The sequence below is a fragment of the Topomyia yanbarensis genome, chromosome 2, assembly GCF_030247195.1.
Source record: "Topomyia yanbarensis strain Yona2022 chromosome 2, ASM3024719v1, whole genome shotgun sequence".
In the NCBI taxonomy this organism is placed as follows: domain Eukaryota; kingdom Metazoa; phylum Arthropoda; class Insecta; order Diptera; family Culicidae; genus Topomyia; species Topomyia yanbarensis.
The window spans coordinates 455,816,278-455,843,133 of NC_080671.1; the positions used below are offsets into that span (position 1 = coordinate 455,816,278).

At 39.2% G+C, this 26,856-nt stretch overlaps 1 protein-coding gene across 1 annotated transcript in view; it reads left to right on the forward strand.

The window, feature by feature from the left end:
- Nucleotides 1-26,856, forward strand: part of LOC131685868 (nephrin) — a 548,850-nt gene that overhangs the window by 483,225 nt on the left and 38,769 nt on the right. Inside the window, exons 12-16 of the mRNA XM_058969878.1 lie at nt 1,351-1,442; nt 1,533-1,956; nt 25,582-25,694; nt 26,309-26,410; nt 26,616-26,700. Of these exons, the coding sequence (XP_058825861.1) occupies nt 1,351-1,442; nt 1,533-1,956; nt 25,582-25,694; nt 26,309-26,410; nt 26,616-26,700 (816 nt within the window). The remainder of the gene's footprint in view (nt 1-1,350; nt 1,443-1,532; nt 1,957-25,581; nt 25,695-26,308; nt 26,411-26,615; nt 26,701-26,856) is intronic.

Consider the following 26,856-nt stretch of genomic DNA (forward strand, 5'->3'; position numbering starts at 1 on the left):
TGTAACAAAGTAAGTATTCAATTTGATCTTTGAAATAAAATGAAATGAGAACAAACTTTGATATCTTATTCGGCAATCACAACATGAAATCAAATTAACATGAATTTGAAGCTAGAATCAAAACGTTTGATTTTGCAGGGGGAAATAACGCGATTGTACATTGACAATACTAAGAAATGCTTTTTGAGTTTGAGTTTGTTTTAGTGTAGAAAAAATAGTGATTGCATTCAAGGATGGTGAGATTTGTCCAACTATTCGCCAAAAACTAAATAACGACGGTATTAAAAAAGACTGTTTCAAAATTTGACACTATTTCGTCAAGAAGGTGTGCCCCCCTTTGTCAGTCGGCTGGAGCCGCCTATGTCAATGTAGTGATCAGACAATATTCTTCAAAAATAATTATTGCACAATCAACATCAAGTAATTATTTTTCAATTCGATTATTTTGGTTTGGGGGGGGGGGGGGGTTGACCCCCAAAACCCCCCACTGGCTACGCCACAGTTGAGCGTAGTCGAGAAAGAGACATATTCAATAATTAGCTCATTTTTCAGACTAAAGTTATTGTTTTTTTTTTTGGAATTCTAAAGAATTTAGCGAAATTTGGGGTCGATTTTCTATGGCCTAAAATTCTGCATTAATATTTGTATGGAAATTAGTATTTTTATTTCTAAAATCTGCAGTACGCAAATTATACAAAAAAGTGTCGATTTCAAGCAACATTCACGGTAAATTTCCAGCTAAATTGAGATTAAATTTCGCTACTTTAAGAAGAACACGAATTGAAACCCTTTCTCAAAGTAGTCAACCGGAAAGTTACTATTCATTTCAACCTTCAAGAGCAACATTTTTGAATCGATATTTCCACCCAATTACCACTCCACTTGGGCGTGTAAACCCTTATATCAAAAGCCCGCACATATCTACACAGGATACACAGCAACCTCACAGAAAACGTAAAAGCTGTGTTTTTTACACACACGCAATATTTCCCCAAATTCCCATCGGCAAAAAGCATCAAACATATTTCTCCCATTCATATACGAAAGCCGGGCTTATTTTCGTTCATTATCAAACAGAAAGCATTTTCGCACAAACCCCCCACGCGCTCTGATGTTTCCATTCGAAAAGGCAACAACGCTTGGCTGATCCCAATCTCGCCAGTCGACCATCATCCATCCATCCATCTATCCAACCATCCATCTCCGTTGTGTGCGAGTAATATTTTCCACCGCTTGTCAAATCAGTTTAGAGAACCATATTACAACACATCAAATCCTGTCATTACTGAATAATACCAACCGAACCACACAACAACACACTTAATATGCTGATCTTTCCTTCCCGCACAGATCCGCCCGTTTGCAAATCCGAAGCACAAATAATACGTGCCGCTGTAAAGCAAACAGTTAACATCAGTTGCGATATCGACGCTAATCCGATGGTAATTTATTTATTTGCATTAAATGTTCGTAAATTGTGCAACCGTTAATACTAAATCCATACATCCCTTCTCGGTTCCTCACTGCAACAGCCCAACCTGCTCTTTAGGTGGCAGTTTAATAACTCCCTGGAAAACCTGCTCGAACTGCCGCCCTACACAAACGTTGAGTCGGAATCGCATCATCAGCTATCCCAGTCCGAACCGGAACTAGGATCCCACGGGGACCATCCCCATCACCATCATCATTCGTCGTCGTCGTCATCGTCATCATCATCTTCTTCCTCTACTAGTAGTAGCAGTGGAACCAGTCACAATCTCCTGGTCGGTCCGAACCTTGAGGAAATGGTGCGTAGAAAGCTGGAACGGCAACAGCAGCCCCCGAAGGCGGCCCTGGTCGATGGTCAGCTGTACATGTACCGGATCGAGTCGTTCACCAACTTCGGAACGATTACCTGCACGGCCACCAACTCGTACGGTCAGAGTGGCCATTGCCTCTATCATATCCTGGTGGCAGGTGAGTACCTATGATGATGGTCCTTCCGGACCGTTCGGGAGGCCATTTCGTTCGTGTAGACGTGGTGTGTCTGTGAGTCGGCTTCATAAATGATAAATGTTTAAATGGATCCGTGGTAGCTCACATAATCTTTCAATCCGCCGGTAAGCTGTTCCGAAAATTTGCATGGTTCTATCGATGAGTCCCTGTTTCCTGTGAACCATATCCAAATCCATATGTCAGCCGAATTTGGCTATTATGATTACTGCGGATAATATATGTACAATGTACATTTGCGTTAGTCTAGCAGTTTTGTCTGAAATGTCGGAAGTTTTGAAAGCAAATAAATGAGAACGCTAAAATATTAACTAATAATGAGCAAGTCCGGAGCAAATCCATAGGCACATCCCCACTCGATGTTGACAAAATTTGACGCATGTCTGCGATATGAAAAATGATGTATTTTTCATCGATCTAAAGACTATCTTGATCTAAGACTAACTTTAAAAACCTGTTTTAATCCACCTAGAGGTGCAATTGTGCCTTTCTCATTTCTCCAAACTATGATTTAATAGCTGGTTCGTACAATATAACATTTTCGAAATGTCTTTCAATCTTATTACACTTGGTAAGTATATATAAGAGCACCTTTTTGCCTTCATCGCGGTATCGGTTTGAATCGGAGTTTTCTATGTGATCACACTCCACAACCCGTAACTCCGGAGCCGGAAGTCGGATGGAGATGGAATTTAATATCAGTTTTCGGAACGCAACACCTTTCATTTGAGACTAAGTTGATCAAGTCGATCTAACCATTTTCGAGAAACCAATATAACCGTTATTCTGAATTTGGATGCTTCCGGATCCGTCGATGGTGGTCAGTGTGGCCAAAGAGACTTTTAATGACTGTTGGTGACCTAGATCTACAAATTCAACAGTTGTGTTTATATTTTGGAAAAAAATCACCTCACCAATTCATCGCAGAATTCGTTAGAATCGGGATTAGCTGCGTGATCGTACGTATCACCCTGTAATTCAGGAACCAGAACTCGGATCCACACAAAATTCAACAGCAGCTGATGGACCTTTCATTTAAAATCAAGTTTGTCAAAATCGGTTCAGAAAATTCCGAGAAACCGACGTGGACAAATCAACAAATTTTGTTTTGTAACCATACTCTTCAACTCGTAATCCGGAACAAGATGTCGGTTGAAAATGAAATTCAATAGCAACCTATGGAAATATTATACCTTTCATTTGAATCTTAGTTTGTAAAAATCAGTTCAGCCATCTCCGAGAAACCGATGTGGACATTTTGTTAACAAATCTGCACATACATACATACATGCATACATACACACATACATACACACAGATATTTTGCGATCTCGGCGAACTGAGTCGAATGTTATATGAGACTCGGCCCTCCGGGTCTCGGTTAGAAAGTCGGTTTTTGGAGCAATTGCATAAACTTTCTATATGAGAAAGGCAAAAGAATAATATTTAATTAGCTTAATCAGCATGAGTTCAATGTTATCTTCATGTGATTATATTTGGAAATGTTGGTGAAATGGGTTTGAAAGTGGAAGGAATGGTTAGAGTGGGAGTGGAGGATGCGTCAGAAATCCTTCATCTACAGGTATACAGGGTGGATGAAGGAAATGCGGGCGTGAGGGTGGTCCAAGGGGAGGGGAGTGATGAAGGAGGGAGGTGCCCGGGCAAGGCGGGGGGAGAGGGGCGGCGACGCAATACTCAACTGCATATTTTGCCTTCCATTTGAGACTTGGTTTGAGAAAATCGGTTCAGTCATCACCGAAGAACCGATGTGCCCGGAATTCCGGACTTTCGGAATCGTCGATAGTGGACAATATATTCAAAGAATGTTTGATTGGCAATCAGTGATCTAGATCTGCGATTAGAAGTAATTTGGTGACCATTTCAATAGTTTTTAGCCTCTGAGGTATTACGATTGTACCGATTTATATGGGAAGTTCCAGTGTATCCTTACTAACACCCTTGTAACTCCGGAAGCAAAAGTCAGAACCGAATGAAATTCAGCAGCAGTCAATGGTATTACTGTATCTTTCATTTGAAATCAGGATTGTAAAAATCGGTAAAGAATTCGTTGGGGAATGGGTGTGATATTAGCTTAGGAACTTGGCGGGTTCCCCGGGGGCGTCATGAACCGTCATAGGTGGCCAATGTGGTCAAAGCTGCTTTGATTGATCATTAGTGATCCAGACCCGCAAACTAGAGTAATGTTACATCAATTTTAATATGTTTTACATCATTTGAACATCATGGTGGTACCAGTTTATATGGGAATTTGCTGTGTGACCGCACTCTTCAACCCGTAACTCCGGAACCGGAAGTCGGATCAACTAAAAATTCAATAGCATCTTATGGGAGCGTTATACCTTTCAGATGAAACTAAGTTTGCGAAAATCGGTTCAGCCATCTCTGAGAAAATTGTGTGAGTTTAAATGACACACACATACACACACATACACACACATACACACACATACACACACATACACACATACATACACACACAGACATTTGCCTATCTCGACGAACTGAATCGAATGGTGTATGACACTCGGCCCTCCGGGCCTCGGTTAGAAAGTCGATTTTTACAGTGATTGCATACCCTTTCTTTATATGAGAAAGCCAAAAAGAGTGTTATTTCCAAGGGGTCTGTCATACGAAAAAGGTTGAGAGCATCTGCTTTACACTATATACTTAGTGACATAAAATTTTTACTTTTCAATTTAGTGAATAGTGGGCGGGCATAGAGCAGTTGGTAAATCTATTGCCTTGTACGTAGCTCACCTAGGTTCGATTTCCAACCCCGCACATAGGGTGCAGATACTATGACAGTATTTGCAGGTGTAAGAACCATAACCAAACGTATTAGATGATGTTTTCACGAAACAATTACGGAATCAGAGTTGCCATTTAGAGCCAGATTTGCCAGAAAAACTTTAGACAAATATTTTCGCGTATATATTACAACTCATTCAAATTTTAATTTCAAATAATTAATCATTCAATGTATGCTTAAACATGCATTTTGAAGGATGAAGGATTTTGGATTGCGCATCCAAATACAAATATGTTAATACGGAATGCTCGCATGATTTTTCGAGGACACGTTTTAAACTATCATGTACCTGGAAAGGTACAGTGTCAAAGTGACAGGGTACTTTGTTGAAATATTATGAAAACTGGTAATACTACAAAATATTGAACGTTACCATAGATACTGCTTAATGTTGATAAAAATGGAAAATATAACATTTTCGAGTCTGCTAAATACTTTCGAGAGTTTTGCATGAAAACTTCGATTTTGTATTTTACTTCGAGGTAAAGTTTTCTGAAACTATTTATGTTCGTTAGTAGATAAGGCAAAGAAAAAATAAAACGAGTACCTTCCGACCAAGGCTTCTGTCGCGTTTGGGGGAGATCCCAAGTATCACATCGAACATCATCGTGTCGCGAGTATATTTCTTGGTCCCATCAAGTTACACACTCCGATATGACGGTGTCTAATGGCGTTTTTGCTTGAAGCGAACCTGAGTCAGGTTTTGGGTTTAGAACCCGACTCAGTTTCGGAGTCTAGCAAAAATGCCATAAGTGTCTAAGTAATAGAACCTATAGGAAATTACCTAGCCGAACGATAACTAGGGTAACCAACCTAATTTGGACCCCTACATATTTTGGACCCTGTTAATGTATTTGCCTCCTACACTGCCAAGTTTCTCTGCATTTGTTTGGTTTGATGCAGCAATTACATTCCTGGGGTTGTCTATTATTTTTCAATATCATTAGTTCATCTCTAATTGTTTAACAGAATCCACAGTTTTTAAAAATATCACCGAAAACGTTTAATGTTTTCAAATTGGATTTAAATGTACAATTATAATATTTTTTATCGATTTAATTAGTTTGTCTGATTTGGTATTATGTATGTTACGTGTTTGAAAAGGTTTCTTCGTAATGTTTTATCTAAAAAATCTTAAATAAATGGTGTCCACAATACGTCTTAAAAATTGATATCAACTTATTTTAGACACCCCTCGATTTTCTTTCTTGACAGCTATTTGTTTATCGAGTTAGAATAATCAAAAAGTGAAAAATTTCGTAACGGTAGGTCGCCTGCTCTTTTTGGTCAAATTATTTAAAAATGTGCAAACCAATGGATGTCGAAAATCAAACGATTGAGGAACATTTCATTGAAGACCATAATATGACCAAAGAGGAGACTTCTGAAATCCATGTTGAAGAACATTTGTAGTTCGAATTGGTTGAATTCGACGAGCTATATGTTGACAAATCTAAGTGACATATCACAGCTAAATAATGATAATAAGGGTGTGCTTGCTGAATTCCTAGAATCGCCTGAAACACTCACACGAACAGGAACATCATGATTCAAGCGACATAGTCCTGCTGTTCAGTGGCGGCGCTAAGGGGGGGGGGGGGGGGGGGGCGAAGGGAGCTACCGCCCCGAGCGGCAAAATCAGGGGGCGGCATATCCTACTCAACAAATTTCTATTTCATTTTTTAGTAATTGTTCAAGTTTCATTAATCACGATAAAAATCAAGTGCGGGTAGAAAGCTTGAATTTATATTATGTTCACATCTGTTGACAATTAAAAAGGGGATCGGGACGACGGATGCGATCGAACAAAACTATATACATATTGATCAGTCTCAAAAGATTCAACGGAGATGAGTTTCCGAATGTCCTTGTAGTAGTGTGAGTATTAGACCCGCAACAATTTTGACTTTTTGCGAAACACTGTTAAATTAAACGGTAATTGGCTTCACATACCATTTGACAAATATGAGCTTTTTTTCGAAAACTCTAGTTCACTCACAAGAATTTTCAAGTTTGTAATTTCACTGATTCTAAAAGTGGATGATTTCTTGAATTCAAAACATCCAAAAGTGTTCTAAATAGATTAAAAATTAACATACCTACAAACTTTTGAATTTGCGGGTACCCGGGTCGGCCTGTTTTGGTTTTGTTGGGTACACAACGGATAGTCTGTGGGCTATCGTCACTTTTTGCAGCGCAATGAGAAGCCTCCGACCAGATGGGAGGTTTGTGCAGGTGTAACAAGCCGTCCGGAAACACAGCCTTGCGTACGGATCGAATCAATTAGGTCATGCTACGAAAAAAGAGTTTGATTTATTTATTAACAGATTAAGGCCGAAGTGGCCTGTGCCGTATACAAAAGATTCCTCCATTCCACTCGGTCCATGGCCGCGCGTCGCCAGCCACGCAGTCTGCGAAGGGTCCGCAAATCGTCTTCCACCTGGTCGATCCATCGTGCTCGCTGCGCGCCACGTCTTCTTGTACCGGTCGGATTGCAATTGAGAACCGTTTTCACCGGGCTATTGTCCGACATTCTGGCTACGTGCCCGGCCCACCGTAGTCGTCCGATTTTCGCGGTATGACAGATGGGCGGCTCCCCCAACAGCTGATGCAACTCATGGTTCATTCGCCGTCTCCATGTGCCGTCTTCCATCTGCACTCCACCGTAGATGGTACGCAGCACTTTCCGTTCGAAGACACCAAGTGCGCGTTGGTCCTCCACGAGCATGGTCCAGGTCTCGTGCCCGTAGAGAACTACCGGTCTAATCAGCGTCTTGTAGATGGTCAACTTCGTACGACGGCGAACTCTGTTCGACCGAGTCACCAGTGAGCCCAAGTACACGAACTCTTCAACCACCTCGATTTCGTTGCCACCGCTCGAAACGGGCGGTTCTCATTCTCTTCTCATGAACCTCTTCCTATCATGTACTTTGTCTTCGACGTGTTGATGGCAAGTCCGACGCGCTTGGCTTCTCTTTTCAGTCTGATGTAGGCTTCCTCCATCTTCTCAAAGTTTCGTGCAATAATATCAACGTCATCGGCGAAGCCAAGTAGCTGAACGGACTTTGTGAAAATCGTACCACTCGTGTCGATCCCTGCTCTTCTTATTACACCTTCCAGCGCGATGTTGAATAACAGACACGAGAGACCATCACCTTGCCGTAACCCTCTGCGTGATTCGAAGGGACTCGAGAGCGTCCCTGAGACACGTACTACGCACATCACCCGATCCATCGTCGCCTTCACTAATCGCGTCAGTTTGTCCGGGAATCCGTACTCGTGCATAATCTGCCATAGCTGATCTCGATCGATAGTGTCGTATGCGGCTTTGAAGTCGATGAACAAATGATGTGTGGGCACATTGTACTCGCGGCATTTCTGCAGTACTTGACGAAGAGCGAACACCTGGTCCGTGGTAGATCGTTCGCTCATGAAACCCGCCTGGTACTGCCCCACGAACTCTCTTGCAATTGGTGATAGTCGACGGCATAGTATTTGGGAGAGTACCTTGTAGGCGGCGTTCAGCAGGGTGATTGCTCGGTAATTACAGCAATCCAGCTTGTCGCCCTTTTTGTAGATAGGACACACGACACCTTCCATCCACTCCTCCGGTAAAATCTCCTCCTCCCAAATCTTGGTAATCACCCAGTGCAGCGCTTTAGCCAGTGGCTCGCCACCGTGTTTTAGTAGCTCGCTTGGTATTTGGTCAACCCCAGCGGCTTTATTATTTTTGAGCCGGCTGATCTCCTCCTGGATTTCTTGGAGATCCGGAGCCGGTAGTGTAATGTCTTCCGCGCGTGCTCCCAGGTGCGTTACCGTGCCATCCTCGTCGTCTGCTGCATCGCCGTTCAGGTGTTCTTCGTAGTGCTGCCGCCACCTCTGGATCACCTCACACTGGTCCGTGAGAAGATTCCCGTTTGTATCTCTGCACATGTCGACCTGTGGTACGTGGCCCCTGCGCGAGCGGTTCAACTTCTCGTAGAATTTCCGTGTGTCTTTAGCGCGGTACAGCTGCTCCATCGCTTCGCGATCTCGGTCTTCCTGCTGGCGAGTTCTGTCTGTTCCGTGCCTGTTTATATCGCGCCTCGTTCGCCCTCGTGCGGTGTTGCAGCATTCTCGCCCATGCTGCATTCTTCTCTTCGACTAACTACTCGCATTCGCCGTCGTACCAGTCGCTTCTGCAGTCCGGGCCCACCGTACCTAGTGCAGTGGCTGCGGTGCTACCTATGGCGGATCGGATATCTCTCCAGCCATCTTCAAGGGCAACTGCGCCTAGCTGCTCTTCCGTTGGTAGTGCCACTTCCAGCTGCTGCGCATATTCTTGAGCCACTCTGCCATCTTGTAGCCGCTCGATGTTTAGCCGCGGCGTTCGGCTTCGACGAGAGCTATGCACTGTCGAAAGTTTTGAGCGTAAGCATACTGCAACCAGGTGGTGGTCCGAATCTATATTCGCACTGCGATAAGTGCGGACGTTTGTGATGTCCGAGAAGAATCTACCGTCGATTAGAACGTTAAAAGAGTGCTATTGGAAATTTAGAACTGCGGCACAACGAGCGAATTGGGTTTTATAGTGCTGGACAAGATTCGCCCACGCTTGATCTAGTAACAGTGAGAGAGTGTGTAGTGAGAAGCAAAAGCCAGTTTCTTCAACTACCGTATCATCAACGTTCACTACCCACACAAAGCGAGACCAGCGAAAGACAAAGATGCATTTTAGGAGGAGCTGGAGCGTTTATATGACAGCTGTTGTTAAGCTGATTTACGAATGAAAAATGAAATTCAGTACAAAATACCAGTATCATCTTGTGCATCCCAAAATCTGCAAATATATAGCTTAAGGTGTAAGGATCAACATTACTGAAGACTGCAAATTGATACGATTTTGCAGTAAAAAGATATTCTCTTATAAAGTTATGTGTTGCCTCTCTTTCTCGCACACGCTTAGAATAGGAAATATCGAAAAAAAATGGTCTAAAAAGTGACCGGCTGTGAGAAGCAATCCACTCCGTGATCGGGATGATCTGCGTGGTAGAAAGAATGCCTTCGGATTGGTGGAATGGCCTCATATGTCCTATCTTCCGAGACATAACGATCCTCAATGCCGCCTACAAGGTAGTCTCTCGTGTTCTTTTGAGGAGACTGCGTCTGTTGTCTGAATCCTTTGTCGATGAATATCAAAGTGGGTTTCGAGAAGCACGATCGACGACGGACCAAATGCGACAAATTCTGGATATATTCCGGGAATACAACTTGCGGACTCACCATCTGTTTGTGGATTTCAAGGTGGCACACGATTCAGCAAAACGAAATAAACTCTTGCAGAAAATCGCTGTGCGTTGTTTCCCGACAAAACTGATTCAGCTGATTCGGAAGATGCTGGATGGGATAAAATCAAGCGATACGAAGATCTGATGTACAAAGGAACGGAACCATCATCACGAGATCTCACATGCTTCTGGCTTTGCGATCAACATCGACATCATTGGCGTTGATCGCAGAGCAGTGGCATTGTTGGGAAGCCGCAAGAATCGAGCTGACTATAAACTCAGACAAGACAAAGCACATGGTAGCTGGCAGAGAACGTAGCAATCGTGTTGTGTTTGAGGTGGAAAACGATGGGGTACGGTAAACCAATTTATATATCTTAGAACACTAGTGTCATACGATAACGATGTTAGCCGCGAAGGAAAAATGCATGTTGCTGCTGCGAATATGGTTTACGTAGTCAGCTAGAGTCCCAAATATAGAAAAATTATAGAAATCAACAAAACGACCGAAATAAAAAAGTAAAGCAAAAGATGAAACAATAGGTTTTTAAATTCATAAAATGAGTAGAAAAATTAATGTAAGTCAAAATTATAATATACACGAATCAAATTAGATTAGGTTATTACATAAAAATTAAGATTATATTTAGAAATAGTTATAAGATTAATAGAATAAATTGACTCATACTAACAAAATGAATGAAATAAAACGAATGATTGAACATGAAATGCATAAAATTAAAGATATGAATAAAATGAATCGAATGAATCAAACGAATCAAATGAATCAAATTGATTTAATTCATCCAGTAAATACAATGAATCAAATTAATGAAATGGATCAAATGAATAAAAAGAATGGATGAACAAAATGAATAAAGTAAAAAATAAATGAAATGCATAAATAAAACAAACGAATCAAATAAACAAAATGAGCTGAAGTGATAAAATGAATAAAAAGAAGAAAATTAGCAGAATTAAATGCATTGATTAAAATGAAAAATTGAACAATGGTGAAGGGTTATAAAGTAATATAAAGAAATAAATTGAATCAAATAAATTATTTGGATGAAATGATTAAAACTGAAAAAGTAGTCAGATTTTAATAAATGAAGAAACTGAACAAAATGAATAAACTGGAAAAAATGAATAAAATGCCTTCAATGAAAACAATGAATAAAATAAGTTAAATGAATGATATGAGTAAAATGCACAAACAGAATAAACTGATCAGAGTGAATCCAAAGACGGAACGAATAAAATAAGTAAAGTGAACGCAGATGAACAAAACGAATAAAAAGGTGCGGAATGAAATAATTAATTAAAATGAAATGGTCATATATTTGAAGCTAAAACATTTTTGAATAAAGAAAATGAATAAACCGGATTGTACGAATTTGAGAACCATTGCATCAGAAAGTTTTGAAATGTTCTTGAAAATCCCATCTTCTATGAAAAGGCTAATAAATATGCAATGGACTTTCTAGGGATTCCATCTTTTTTTGGTTTTATTCTTTTTGTTTTCATGCTTCTTTACTTGACGGCGTCGTTTTAAAATTTCTACTATTGTTGGACCTTAATTAGTTATCAGGAACCTGGAACGTTCAATTTGTTTGGAATTCGAAGTTTACTTTTTGATCACATATTCCCAAAAAACAGATTTATGTACAGAATAGAATTTACTGGTCCATTATTTTAACGCGCAATTGAATATAGTAAAGTGAGACAAGGTCACATGTGATTTCAAGTCCCTTGAACAGAGAACGACAGGGAGAATGCGATTCGTGAATAAGACAGGTAGATATTTTAAAATTTTTATTTGCATTGAAGTAAATAGTGTGAAATGTCTAGGCTATGTCGATAGCATAAAAGCCATGCATTCAGTTGATTGCAATGCAGTCTCTTTCCATTCATCCTTATAGCTTTCATATTGTTTCGTTCGGAATTCTCGTGCAGGAAATATGGATAAATAAGTCCTATACAGACCAATACTGTGAAAAAGAAATGGTTCAAACTACTCAGTATATTCAGATATGGACAACGATAAGTTAGAAGACACATTGCAGTTGCATCCCCCATCGAGAGTGGGTACTTTTGGAGACTTCTTTTCCTGGATCCGATTTGTGGATATTTTTGGTCTTTGATCCGTTTTTTTTCATGGAAGTTCGTACCAATACAACGAATGTGCATGTGATTTCTTTCATCCTTGTCATAATTAATGTGAGTAATTTTTGCGCCATAACCAGTATAACGTAAATCTTCGAAAAGAGCTAAATTTTCGCTAGATTTTTGGGCTTCAAACATATAGTTGCTTTCGGTGACGCCACGAGTATAATTATATGAGAAATCTTTTATCTCACTACTAGGTGAATTACTTGTTGATCTGTGTATTGATATACCATCCAACATATACCTCATGACTGAACGCAATGCCTAATCCAAGGAATAAATACTAGAACTCACTGTTTCTTTATCAACACATTATTTTGTCTTTCAAGTGAACTTATATATTGATTTTTGAGAAATAGTTAATTTATTATAAAGGTAATTCACAAAATGTTCTCAACATCGAATTCCTTGAATCACGTAGATGTGTTTTCATACCCCGATATTCAAAATCGGTTTCGTTTTGCCCCTAAAACATCAGTAAAGCAATTCTCTGTATGAAACAATCTCATTTTTAGTTAGTGGAAATTGGTAAGCGAGGACTAAAAATACAAAATGTTTAATATCTCCGCCGCTCGTGCACGGATTCAGACAATCTATAGCTTGTTAGAAAGGTACAAGCTTTCTATTTATGTGCAGTTTGTTGGACAATATTGTAATGTTCAAAAGTTATTCGCAAAAAACCTGCTGCGTTTTGACAAAATCGCCCATATCTCAGAAAGTAAACAACATATCGAAAATCAAAAATAATAGTGACAACGTTAGGCCTTTCATTTGAAACTAATTTCATTAAGATCGGTTCATCCATTGCTGAGATAATTACATGACATTTTGTACATACATACATACACACATACACACACACATACAGACATTGTCTCAATTTGTCGAGCTGAGTCGATTGGTATATGAGACTCGGCCCTCCGGGCCTCGGAAAAGGTTTTCAAAGTTTGAGCGAATCCTATACATTTCTTTTGTAAGAAATGTAAAAAACTATTAAGACCTCGAACATCGTTATTCGTTTGATAAGGTTCATTTTTGTGGTCCAGCTCATATTGTCACGTTATTCCGAATAAAAAAAAACCGATAGCAACCAAAATGTAATAGATCACAATTAGGCGAAGAGAATTTACGAATACCATGATAAAACAGCTGATATCATGAACATTAGTCATATTACTCTTCGTGTCAAATTTGGAGATATGTTTTAAAATAAAATATTACGATAACATGAACAGAAATTACGAAAATCATGATTAAACTCCAGAAATTATGAACATGAATTACTCTATTTAAGACTCAAATATTACGATAACATGAACAGCAATTACAAAAATCGCGACTAGGATCCTGAAATCATGAATTTTAATCCCGCTAGTCTGACAGAAAAATACGATAGTAAACTTATGAATAAGATAGCACAGTAACGTGATGAGAAATCATAAGAAACGCAAGTAAGCTCTTGAAATCATGATCAACATTTGACTGTCGGCTGTGTACTCCCAAATCATGAACTAGAATCACACTTTCGAACACTCTCGTCTCTTGTCGGATCGCGGAAGGAAGATTCTCTTCCATTGAAAGTGTCTGGGTGAAACTTAGCAGAGCATCTAGAAACTGTTTCATTGGAGCTGCCTACATACCTCCGGAAAAGCAACATGACTGTAATATTGTGCAGCTGCATCTTGATGCCGTGGAATACGTCTGTTATATTGCAGATTCTAGTGACGAATTGTTACTGTTTGGAGATTTTGCATTCCCCATTCCCCGACCCGACAGCTTCGACCACCACTCCTGCCAGTCGTCTCCTAATTGACGGAATAACCTTTCATGGACTGAATCAGGTTAGTCTAATTTCCAATCATCAGTCCCACTTTTTGGACCTAGTTTTTGTCAGTGAATGTTCTGTTGTGGAGGCACCCGAAGTTTTAGTACCCCTTGACAATCACCATCCTGCTTTGGGAGTTTTGCTGAAGTTCCGCCGATGTCTTCGTTACGAGGACGAACCGATTCTCGATAAATTCAATTTTCGCAAGACAGATTACTCCGCTCTTCGACGCTCTCTAATGCGGATCAACTGGATTGAGTTGCAATATTTTGCAAATGTCGACGATGCTGTAACTCACTACAACTTTTTACTTCTGGAATGTGTTGCAGCTTCAGTTCCAAAATTTCAACCTGCCAAGAAACCACCTTGGTCTAATGGAACACTTCGCAGACTAAAACGCTTGCGTAGTAAAACACTTCGTGCTTTTACTAATCGACGATGTCCTTTGTTAAAGCGATTTTTTCACTCGCTAGTAACGATTACAAGTTCCTCTATAGACGTTACGTAAATCGAATACAACTGAACTTACGTCGTAACCCCAAGGGACTCTGGTCGTTTGTTAACTCTAAGAGTAAGGAAACGGGTTTCCCATCTGAAATTTTTCTCGATAACGATGCAGCTTTCTCTGTTGAAGATAAGTGCAGCTGTTTTGCACGGCACTTTTCGAGCGTCTTCTCTCATGATTCGGCATCGCCTGAGGTGATTGACAACGCTGTTCGAGACGTCCCTTCTGACATTTTCAGCATGGATGTTTTCGTCATCGACGATGAAATGGTTCGTTCGGCTATCCAGAAGACAAAAGCGTCCTTCGATCCCGGTCCGAGTATTATGCCTGCAGCTGTATTGAAAAAATGCTCGGACATCTTGGCTACATCACTCGCGCAACTTTTCAATATGTCGCTTCAGCAGCAAACGTTTCCAGTGCATTGCGTTGCGTTGCGTTGCATAAGCACGGTATACTTCGTAGATTGCAGACTGATGACTCTCATTTCCAGCCAGACTACTTGAGGAGCATTGTTTGGGAATAACAATTGATCCAGTCCAAGCGAGAATTTCGCCTGAATGTCACCATTGAGGGCCACGACCATCTTTACCATCTTTGGGATGAGAATCTCTTAACGGAAGGCCCCGACTCAGTGACACTTCCCTAAAGAACCACGGATTGGGTAGTGGGTGGGTTGTTAGTCAGGATTCACTTCAAGTAAGCGATGCGACTGAGAATACACTTTCGTGCATAAGATGTTTGAATAGTTTATTGACTGTATGATACGTAAATGTTCTAGGCGTTTAAACTCTGGGTAATCGTTTATCGAGATTGTTTCTTCGAAACAACTTGAACTCCGGACAGCCGGCTGTCGGGAGTGTTGTCGACAATGTAAAATGGACTGTAAACAATGAGTTTAAAAGTGGTATTGTGGAACATTCATAAATTATGTCATGCAAAGATTAGCCAACACTAACTCTCTGTCATATTACCACGTTATTTTTCCCCTTGGTCTAATACGAATCAAATTCTTTTAGTTTTTCCTTAATTTTGTAGTAGTACTTTTATGCCGCTACTCGCAAAAGTGTTCACATCCCGATCAGAACATCATAACAGAAAGCTATCAAATTTATATCTCATGTTGATATTTATTACTCTCTGTGTTATCTTTATGATATTCCGATCAGGAATGCAAGAAAACTTATATCAAGATTATATCTACTGGTGCTATGGATTAATAATATGATATTAATGTACGCATACAACAATGATGTTACAGCAAGTTATATATTCTTCCACAATTATCAATTATTAATTATCACAATTATAGACAGTCTATTTGCTTATCTCTTTTTATGCGTCGTAATTCAACTTTTTTAAGCGAATTTTCGAAGTTTTTGATTTTTGATTTACATTTTCCACATGAATTTTCAAAATTCCGCGTTTTGAGTATAGACATGTTTTAGATGCAAGTGGTCGGAGAACTTGTCAGTGAGGTGTTTGATTGACTTACTTGGTTGCAGTTGGATTAAGAGATGACATTGCCTATTTTCTGAGACACTCGTCTGACACACAACTTCGAATAGGAGGCGTATGATTTAAATGTTAAAGCCATTATCATAAAAAGCTTTGGAATCGTGAAGTAATCAAAGATCTTTTCTAAAGATTATAATTTTCCTATAAAACTTATTTCGAAGAATATGCAGGAAGTATTAGCAGTCCAGATGAAATAAAGAAACGCGAATTGAAATCAAAAAGCATTTTAAACCAGTTTTTATGGCTTAGTCAAATAAGTATATAATAAATTTACCTCTAATCTATTCGTAGTGTATTTTGAGGATCTTGATAAGGCTCAGTGCGATTGCTCCAATTTATGCGGGTTTTTATGAACACTTCAAACTTATCTACACACCTAGAAAAAGTCGTGTAAATTTACGTCTCCTGACCCTGACATATACGAGCATCAAAAATGACTTAGTTTTACGTTTGGTTTTAATTTTACATGACGTTGATTTTTGTAAATCGTGTAATTTTACTCAACATATGGCGTTTGTTTTCAATGGCAGTAAGTGTAATTTTGTGTCATTGCGCATGTAAAGTATATGTTTCATGTAAAATTAAACGGAACACGGTAATGTTTCGTCATTCGAGAATTACAGGTTGTTAAATTGTGTCATGTTTGCAATTACGTCAATGATAAAATTCATAATTTTTTGGTGTGTAGTTTGTGGGTTTCTAGTTTGTGTATTATATCATTCCATTTCTGGTAAGATAAGTTTGATATTTAACGGTTGAACTGACAAGTGATTTAAATGCGCTTTATAATATCTAAAAACTTTAATGCAAAAATATTGTTAATTTCCTCCTTAAAATTTAATCAAATTTGGAAAAAATGTTTGCCAGAAAAAACGTGAAATATTCAAGAATTCGTCCCATCGAAGAAACATCAACAATTTCTCGAATTTTTTCATATATCTGTTATATTCGCAGTTGGCAGATATAACTACTGTGAAAGATTTGCCTTTCTAGCAGTTTATTAGGTGCGAGATAATTGTACTGGTTTGTTTAGTCTTCCCCATATCAAAAATGCCAATAACAAATCCCCAAAAGAGACTTATTTTGAAACCTTAAAATTCATTTGTTGCTTTGATTCTATGCAGAATCCTAAATAAGATTTGTCGTTATTTCCGTAAAACAATGTACGTAAAATATCCGCTGAATGTTACCATGTTGCATCGACATTTTTTTTTTCTAAAAACCATGTAAAACACATTAACGTACAAGAGAAGCGTCGAAGCGCGCTATTTAGAATCTAAAAAGAGCCCCTCTTTCCTAATCTGAAAAGATATTATAAAGCTATTCAGTCTATCGTCATATAGGCAGCTGTATTAGTGTGTAAAACTGAATAAAAACAAAGCGTATGATACCAGGAAAACAAACAGCACTTAGGCTTGGGCAAAGTTCAATGTGTGCGTTCTGAAAACGTCTTCTGCATCTATAATCGTTTTGCCCTTGACGGATGCGTGGAATATTATGCTAACATTAAACATCAGTCGAAAACAACGTCGTTGGTTCATACAGGAAACTTCCCCATCAAACCCAGAATACCCAGGTTCAAAGCGGCAATATCGACAAATAATAATCTGCGTGTCATATATTCACAATAACAATCAGCCTGCATGTATGCAATCATTTGGCAATGCTATAAAAGCTTTTGCTGCATGAAGCTTTTTGCTCCCAAGCAAAAAGCGCCCTAATGTATGCTTTATATTTCTCGTATTCTATTTTTAGACGTGCACGTTAAAATCGTTGATATTATACAATAAGTAATTCAAGCTATGTTGGGGTCAATTATGCTATCTCAACTTGTTATGATCGTGTTATATTGCTATCAACGTTTGTTATAAATGTGATATTCGTAGACAATTTTTTGTTACAATTTTTGTTATTTTAACACCTAACGGTTTCTACTTTATAACAAAATTTTATAGGAAATTTTTCGTAACAAAATATCAGCATGAGTTATAATTGTGTTATTTCCTTCTGATCGGAATGTTACATGGTGCAATCGTGCGTAAAACGGCCGATTGCGTCAAAGCACATAACGTGCTCCCCTCCCATTTATGTCACAATTAGTCATATCTCTTCCTTCTAATAGCGTGGCAGAATTTATAAATGGTCCTTATTGGTATAATCACGAGCGTTGCGATATTACAATGAAGACGCGAAACAGAAAAATATAAATGCTGCGTTCCTAAACGATATTAACATCATGCACGAATCAAACACCCACCGTTTCCAAATAGTACGTACTTATTCTTAGCTCAGTATAATTGACTGATTAGTTAATGGACTAAAAGTAAACCATTAAATATGACCATAAAACATTTGTTTTTTGTGTTGAAATGATTGCTGTAAATTGGTAGTTGGATTTGAATTGATCTTGATAATTGTTAATTCTCCACCTTCATACATAATTCAAAAGTCATTCACTCAGACAAGACAATGCGTATTTCCCACATGCATTAAAGATCCAGTGGATTCGTTTCTTAGTTGGTCAAATAAACACTAAACAAACAAATAAATTAGTTTGCTCAGTCAAAGAAATGTCAGCTCGATTGGCATCAACCGGCGGATACGTGTTCCCTTACAATGCCAACAAATGAAAGTACATTTAAAATTACATACGACAAAATATGTGCAATTTAGAATATAACGAAATGAAGATTGCTTAATTATTTGCATTTAAAAAAATGCATTTAAAAATGAGTTGCATACCCAAGCTGGTTCATTTTCAAAGCACTGTTGATGAATCACTTTATAAAAATTGGTGATAAAGGACGCGGACGAAAATAGCTGACCACCGCCCACTGGAAATGTTCGACACTAATCCCTATTTTCAAAAAAGGCGACAAGCGTAACGTTGAAAATTACCGTGGAATTACTTCGCTTGGAGTTGAAGCAAAACTGATTGAGTCACTGGTTAACGAAACACTATTTGCTTCCTGCCGACACCTTTATTAGCACCTGTCAGCATGGTTTCTATCCTGGCCGTTCGGTGGAAACCAATCTAGTGAGCTTTGCGTTATTTTGTATGGATAATATGTGCAAAAAACTTCAAGTGGATGCGGTATATACAGATTTAAAATCCGCCTTTGAAAAAATGGATCACGATATCCTGATTGCCAAACTGACTTGGCTGCAAGACTAGGTTTTGTGGGTGGCTTCGATCATATCTCGTTCATCGTCAAGTTGCTGTTTGTATTGGCACTGCTCAGTCTGATTGCTTTTCGAACAGGTCTGGAGTTCCTCAAGGTAGTACACTCGGACCGCTGCTATTTTCGCTGTTTATTAACGACGTTGCTGGTATTTTGAATCCAGGTGGCAAACTTTTTTTGCTGACGATGTTACGTAATTCGTGATCAGTGCGACTGCCTGGTATTGCAAGCCGTTCTGGATACTCTTAACGACTAGTGTGTGCGGAATATAATGGTTTTGTGCATTCTCAAATGCAGTGTCATAACCTTTCATCGCACTAGGAACATCATCCCTTTTGATTATAATATTTCTGGAAATCAGCTACAACGTGTTGACTAAATCAAATACCTTGGAGTAATACTGGATTATAAGCATCGTCACTTCTCTGCTACAATCGACAAGGCCAATCAACAACTGCGATTCATGTTTAAGATATCCAACGAATTTCGTGATCCTTTGTGTTTAAAGCTCTTCACTGTTCACTAGTGCGTGCGATGCTAGAATTTGGCAATGTCGTTTGGAATCGTCGTCGTTCAGAGACGGTTTGTCGGGTACGCTCTGCGTTTCTTGCCATGGAGTGATCCGCAGAACCTGCCGCCGTATGAAGACCGCTGTCGTTTGTTAAGCTTGCACACCCTTGCTGAAAGGAGAATGACATCGCATGCAGTCTTTGTGGCCAAAATTCTGCTGGATGAATACGATGTTTCTGACCTACTATTACAAACGCATTTCTATGCGCCATCTCGTACTATTTTCCAAAGAGTTATGCTTGTTCCTGAAATGAGACCAACTGACTATGCAGCCAACAGTCCTGTAATCGCAATGGTTCGGAGATTCAACGAGTTTTCCGAACTATTTGATTTTAACCTCACCGCATCTGGATTTGGAAGACGAATCGAATCACACTAGTTTTAGCAAATTTCATTAAGACATTAAATGTTAGATGAATATTTTTTTCACAAATACAAATACAACAAAATACCTTCAGAATTATATAGTGTTCTCATCAGTTAATTGATGAGGTGATTTTTTAATAATTTATTTTCTATGTTCACCGATTTCCCATACTAATTTCCATATAAACTTTGAAATTTTTGGAGGGCCCGTTGACACAACCGATCGGTGCCAAAATTTGCACAATTACTAAGAGCCATAAAAGGAATCAGTAGAGCCTGGTGGAGCTAATAGTCAAAAATTGAACCAGTCTAATGTTCACCTGTTAAAACATGTTAAGATATGTCTAAGGGTCAACCTCTGATGATATGTGGGCATGTAGGGCCTATTAAATCAGAGTGTAAGTGATCTTCTTATGGAAACATAGCAAAGACCCGATTTTTGATTGGAGACACCTCCAAATCATGTCCAAAATAAGCCATTTTTGGCAAAAGTTTTTAAATTCACACCTAGAACAAAAATTTAAGCTGACCGATCTATATTTCTAAACTTTTTCAAAATGTGGAGAGGTCTAATACACACACATACACAGGCATTTGCCTAACTCGACGAACTGAGTCGAATGGTACAAGAGACTCAGTCCTCCGGGCCTCGGTTAAAAAATCGGTTTTCAGAGTGATTGCATAGTCTTTCTATAGGAGAAAGGCAAAAACATACATACAGGCATTTTCCGATCTCGACGAACAGAACCCTCCAGGCATCGGTTAAAAAGTCGGTTTTTAGAGTATTTGCTTAGCCTTTCTTTATATGAGAAAAGCAAAAAGAGAAAAAAAAATGGTTTACTTAGAAGAAAAACTTGTTTTAAAACATTTATCGCTTCAATTGAGCGTTTCTCTGTAATCCAAACTATAATTCCATTGCTTGTTATTTTCAATATGAATTAATCAATGTCTTGAGTTATTAGTACTCTTACGATTTACCATATGCGTCAAGTAGTTTCCTGCATACACGAAATTTCCATCAGCACGTACAAACCAGACTTCCCATGAACATCCGCGAGTTTGTACCTGAGCACAAAATTTCGTGCACGCGTTCCACTTCACACATTTTTCGTCTCGATGTACAGGTTCACCCCGCACATCGAAACCGAAGCGAACGATGTACAAAACTCCAGTTCAAACATCCGTGTACGCACACCGGGTGCGTACACAAGAACGATCCGCTCAAGGCAAAAAGAGTCAACGCTGGGGATGATGAGAGCAAGAAAGAGAAAACTGGTACCACGAACCTATGTGTACGCACACATTGTACGTACATGGAGTTCGGTTGTGCAGGCGAGCATGTGCACGTGTTTTGGTACAAAACAGCGTGTTCGAGTTCGTACACGAAATGTGGGTTTAATATGAGCACAGAACCAAAGCGAACATTGCGTACGATGTTCATTTGGGAAGACTGCACACCTAGAAAAAATCGTGTAAATTTACGTCTCCTGACCCTGACATATACGAGCATCAAAAATGACTTACTTTTAAGTTTGATTTTAATTTCAAATGACGTTGAGTTTCGTAAATCACATATTTTAACCCAACTTATAGCGTTTGTTCTGAATGGCAGTAAGTGTAATTTTATGTCAATGAGCATGTAATGTATATGTTTCATGTAAAATTACACGGAGCACGGTTATATTTCGTGATTTCGTGAATTACGGTTTGTTAAATTCTGTCATGCTTGAAATGACGTCAACGATAAAATTCATATTTTTTTGTGTGTGGTACAAACTAGCAAACTTTGAACGTCTAAACCAGTCCCACAGGATACACAAGAAAAGTGTATAACCTGATTTTACACTTTTGTAACTAAATGTATGAATTACTTTTTTTCCTTTTTTATTAACTACTAAGAGTGAATCAATTTGCCGTTTTATGTTTATGTCAATTTCGATAGCGTGAAGTACCAAGTTACTTTACTCTCGTCCGGACATGTCAAAGACTCAGGTGATTCGCATGTCTAATGCTAAAAGATCCTGACTCTAAACTTGCTCATATGTCCCTTTTCCACGCTTTTCTAAACTTTCTTCCTTCAACTCCTTGCTCTCCCTTGAGTTCTATGGCTCTTAATATTGAAAAATATACTTCACTTTTCAGTCTTTTGCTAATTGAATGTCGTTAAAAACATATAATTCTAAAGTTTGGCTTTCTTATAGTCGTTAATAAAGAAAGACAAGAAGAATACACTTCTAAAGTTAACAGTTAAGACGCTATTAATTTTGAGCATGGAAACAACAGCAAGTAGGTATCAGTTACTGACGAATGGAACTCGGGACAATAAAATCGAACTTTTCAAAATTAGGTCTGGTACCCTTATGTGCAAATTGGGTAATCCATTTTTTTCTATGGGAAAATAAAATTTTCAAATTCGCAGGCGTTTGGCTCTTATGTCAAAAGACAGTTCGCAGCTTAGAAACTCGTAATAAATTAAGTTCAAGAAAAACTATTAAATACTACATTACAGAAATTATTTCTCCACATTATTATTATTGATTCTACGGATCAGTATCTACTCATTTTTGTGAATTTTTGCAGAACCATTCGTTATTCGACAGTTTTATATTGGGCGCGAACCTATCATCTCATATTATACTGCAAAAAGATAAGATCGGATGCTATATTGCCGCAAAAATTTGGAGAGCAAATAATATTACATCACATGCTCGATTTTCTATTGCTAGCCAAAATATGTGAAATATCGCCTATACCTATTCACGAATGCGAAAATTTAAAACTGTGACCATAAGTGGTTTAGACCAGCAAATCCAAATAATGCTGCATCTATTTTGATATATATTATGTACATCATTGAACATCATGGTGATGCCAGTTTATATCAGAATTTTTGGTGTGACTATTTTCTTCAACCTATAACACTGGAACCGGAATCCGATCAACAAAAAAAATCAAGAGCAGCTTATAGTAGTGCTCGTTTGAAGCTAAGCTTGCGCAAATCGGTTCAGCCAGAATGAGAAAGGCAAAAAAGTTCAGGGGGTTTTATGAGGGATCGTACTCTTCAACCATAACTCTGGAACGATAACTCCGATCCAAATGAAATTCAATAAGTTAGTAAGGATACTATACCTTCCATTTGAGACTAAGTTAGTGGAAATCGAGTCAGCCATTACGGAGAAAGAGATGTGTATTTAATTCAGAGATTTTATCAAGGTTAAAGGTTGTCCCACTCCAAATTGTATCACGGAAAAAAACAAAAAAACTTTCAGACAATACAATATAACCCATTAGTAATCTTATTGCATATTTTTTCATTCAACTTCAATATCATAACCGTCCGCTCGCACCGTACGGTTAACTCCACTCATTAGGTTCTGTACAACATCTTGCTGCAGCTTTTTCTGTACGGAAACCCACTTTTTCTTCATATCTTCCTCAGATTTGACCCCCTTGGGATGCTTCCGTAGTGCCTGCATCATAGTTGTCCAGTATTTTTCGATAGGCCTTAGTTCCGGTGCGGTGGTGGGGGAGGATGTTCATGTTGTTGGGTACGAAAGTAACCTTGTTGGCTTAACACCACTTCCGGCCAGAAAATCATAGGGCTCTTGTGTAGCTTCACAAGAGAAAGAAGATGCTTCTGTAGACACTTATTGAAGTAGATCTCTCCGTTTACGCTCCCAGTAGTCACATTTACGGCGCCCTCCGTTTGCCACATGAGCAAATCACTTACCAAATCATGTATTTATTGGCAAACTTTAAAAGTTTCCTCACTTCCTCCGGAACATCAAACTTGTGCTGAGCGGTGAAGAACAGTAGTCTCGGAAGCTGCCGGAAGTCCGCCTTGGCGTAAGTCTCATCATCCATGATGAGACAATGAGGCTTCCTGAGCATCTGGGTGTGCAGTTTCCATGTCCATGACTTTCCCACCGTATTTTGCCGTTCGTCACGATTCGGAGCCTTCTGCACTTTGTACGTATGCAGTGCCTCAGGATCTCTGAACAAATTACTTGGACAGGTTCAACTTTTTGGCCACATCCCTCACCGAATCATTGGGATTCCGCTTAAACGCTTTCACTATACGCTTGTGATCCTGATCACTAATAGAACATCAATTCTGACCGCATTTATTCTTCCGGTCGATGTTCAGAGTTTGGTAGTAACGTTTTATCACACGACTTCCCATTGATTGCACGATCCCGCGCTGTTTTCCGATGTCCCGATGAGAGAGTTGAGGATTTTACAGGTGCTTGCGCAAAATCAATTCGCGACGTTGCTTTTCGAGTGACGCCCTTTTTTCCAATTTTCAAAAAACTGAAAGCGATAAAAATAGAATGTAAACAATACACTCTAAACTACTTCTACCCAAATTTTCAAGAGACAATAACTAATGGGTTATTTTCTACAGCATTTTTCCGTGAAGCAATTTGATGTGGGAAACCCCTTTAATACCGGTCTACATAGAAGTTTGATGTGTGACCGTACTCTTCAACCTGTAACTTCGGAACCAGAATTCCGATCCAAATAACATTTAATAGCAACCTATGGTGATGTTACACCTTTCATATGAGTATAACTTTGTTAAAAATAGCCCTGCCATCTATGAGAAAAATGAGTTTGCACAGTTGTTCAACTCTACTTAAATAAAAAGATAATATTATGAGAAACATAACGTAATATTCTGTTTATATGTATGTGCAGCGGGAGCATTTCAAAAATTTGATTGTACATGTTCAACTGTTGTTTGGGGAAACAAAACCTCAACTGAAATTAATTTCTATCTTGAAATATAATATGATATGTTAAACGATGAACTAAATTTCGACACATTAAAAGAATTTTTAATATGCTATAGGATGGATTCACTTTAATTACTATAATCTAGTGATATCGAAGGTCCAGATGTGGTTCCAAATGGAACATCTAATATACTCTAGTTATATCATTCATTTGTGCTATAGGTGCGATCCTGGATAGGAGACAGCCGTTAATTTGACTGAAACAAGACATCATCGTTCAAAAATGACTGCCACACACGAAGAACTCAATTTTCCATATACTGTAGTAAAACCCTCATCGTGCCAGGGAACCGCAGACTAGTTCCCTAACTACAAACTAACTCTCCTAATTGAATCCCGGTACCAGCGCACACTTGTCACGTTTCCGGGAATTAAAAGGCTCCATTCGTACGTGATTACTTTAGTTTCTCCTGCAGGCGCTCGCGTACCACCACGTTCACACTCGAGTGAGTGAGAGAGAGAGAAAGACCTATTGACAAATCCGCGGGAGTATTCATACTCACCGTGCCTTAAAATTCATTATTATTATCATTTCCTGCCATTTCTTTCCTCGGTCATTCACAGATGTACCTGATCCAATTAAAAGTTGCACAATATCAAATGTGACCGCTTACACGGTGCACGTGTCCTGCATCGGCGGCAAGGATGGGGGTATTCCGCAGCAGTTCCACGTTGACGTAAGTGATCATCCAACTTTTCCATTTATCATACACGTAGAGCGCCATGTAGCTTTGCCACTTGTGAAAAGCGTCCGCTAGTACCTAGAGAGAAAAAAAAGTTCAACAGCAAAAGGATGAACTTTTCCACACACATGTTAGTAGGATGCAGAACGAACGAACCCATCGACGTGGATCGTGTTTTTATTACACATTTCCAACCGGTTGTAGGCATTCGCGATGTTATTATTTTTATCCTGTTTTTGCTGTCAGCTTCAGCCATATTTTCCGATGCCATTTACTGCCTGATCCTTGTCAAACCGTCCGTAAATTTGTTAGCGTTATGGTTGACAAATTTTGAGCGTACATGTTTTTCGTGATCGTTAGCAGTTTTGTTTACACTTCACCAGTGCCCAGTAATTGTGCCAATATCATACAGTAGAGCCTGTTTTTCAAGGAAACTTTAAAATTGTTAGTTCGACTTAAACGTGGCATATTAATATCAAATTATTTCCGCCATCCATTATTCCCTGCGTTGTTCGACGGATGTAAAGAGTATCAACTTTCCTTAAAAAATGCTGTAATAGCATGTATTTACATAAACCTAACATAATCTCTCCTCAACACATCGGTAGATTTTTGACGAACACTCGAAAAAACTCCTCTTCAGTATCACGTTCCACGGCTCAGAGATGCTACTCAAAAAGCTCCCCAGTGACACGAAGTTCATCATCAAGGTAAGTGGAAAGTGTTTTCCGTTTCCTACCACACCGGTGGCATTATCTGTCTGCTTTTATTCCATTTTTCCCCCTGCTTACTACTACCTACCCCCCCCTCCCCCCTCTGTCAAATCATCCCTGGCAGCATCAGATAATGCAATTTTCAACCTGTCTGGCCAACTTTTCACTAGATTCGTTCTTTCCTGTTTCCACACCTTCACAGATCACACCGTTCAATCTGCAGGGCACGGCGCCGACCAGCTACCGTGTCAAAGCTCAGACCCTGCCGGCACCGCTGCTGCGTACCGGTAAGTCACCTTTTATTTATTGTCACGCCAAATCTACAACACCACCTCGCCGCCGTCGCTCGTTCGGCAGCTCGTTCATCGAGCCGATGATTGAGCCAGGCGGGCGTGGCCTCGTTAACGCGGCGGGTGCTGCTGTGTCATACTATTTTGGGATTG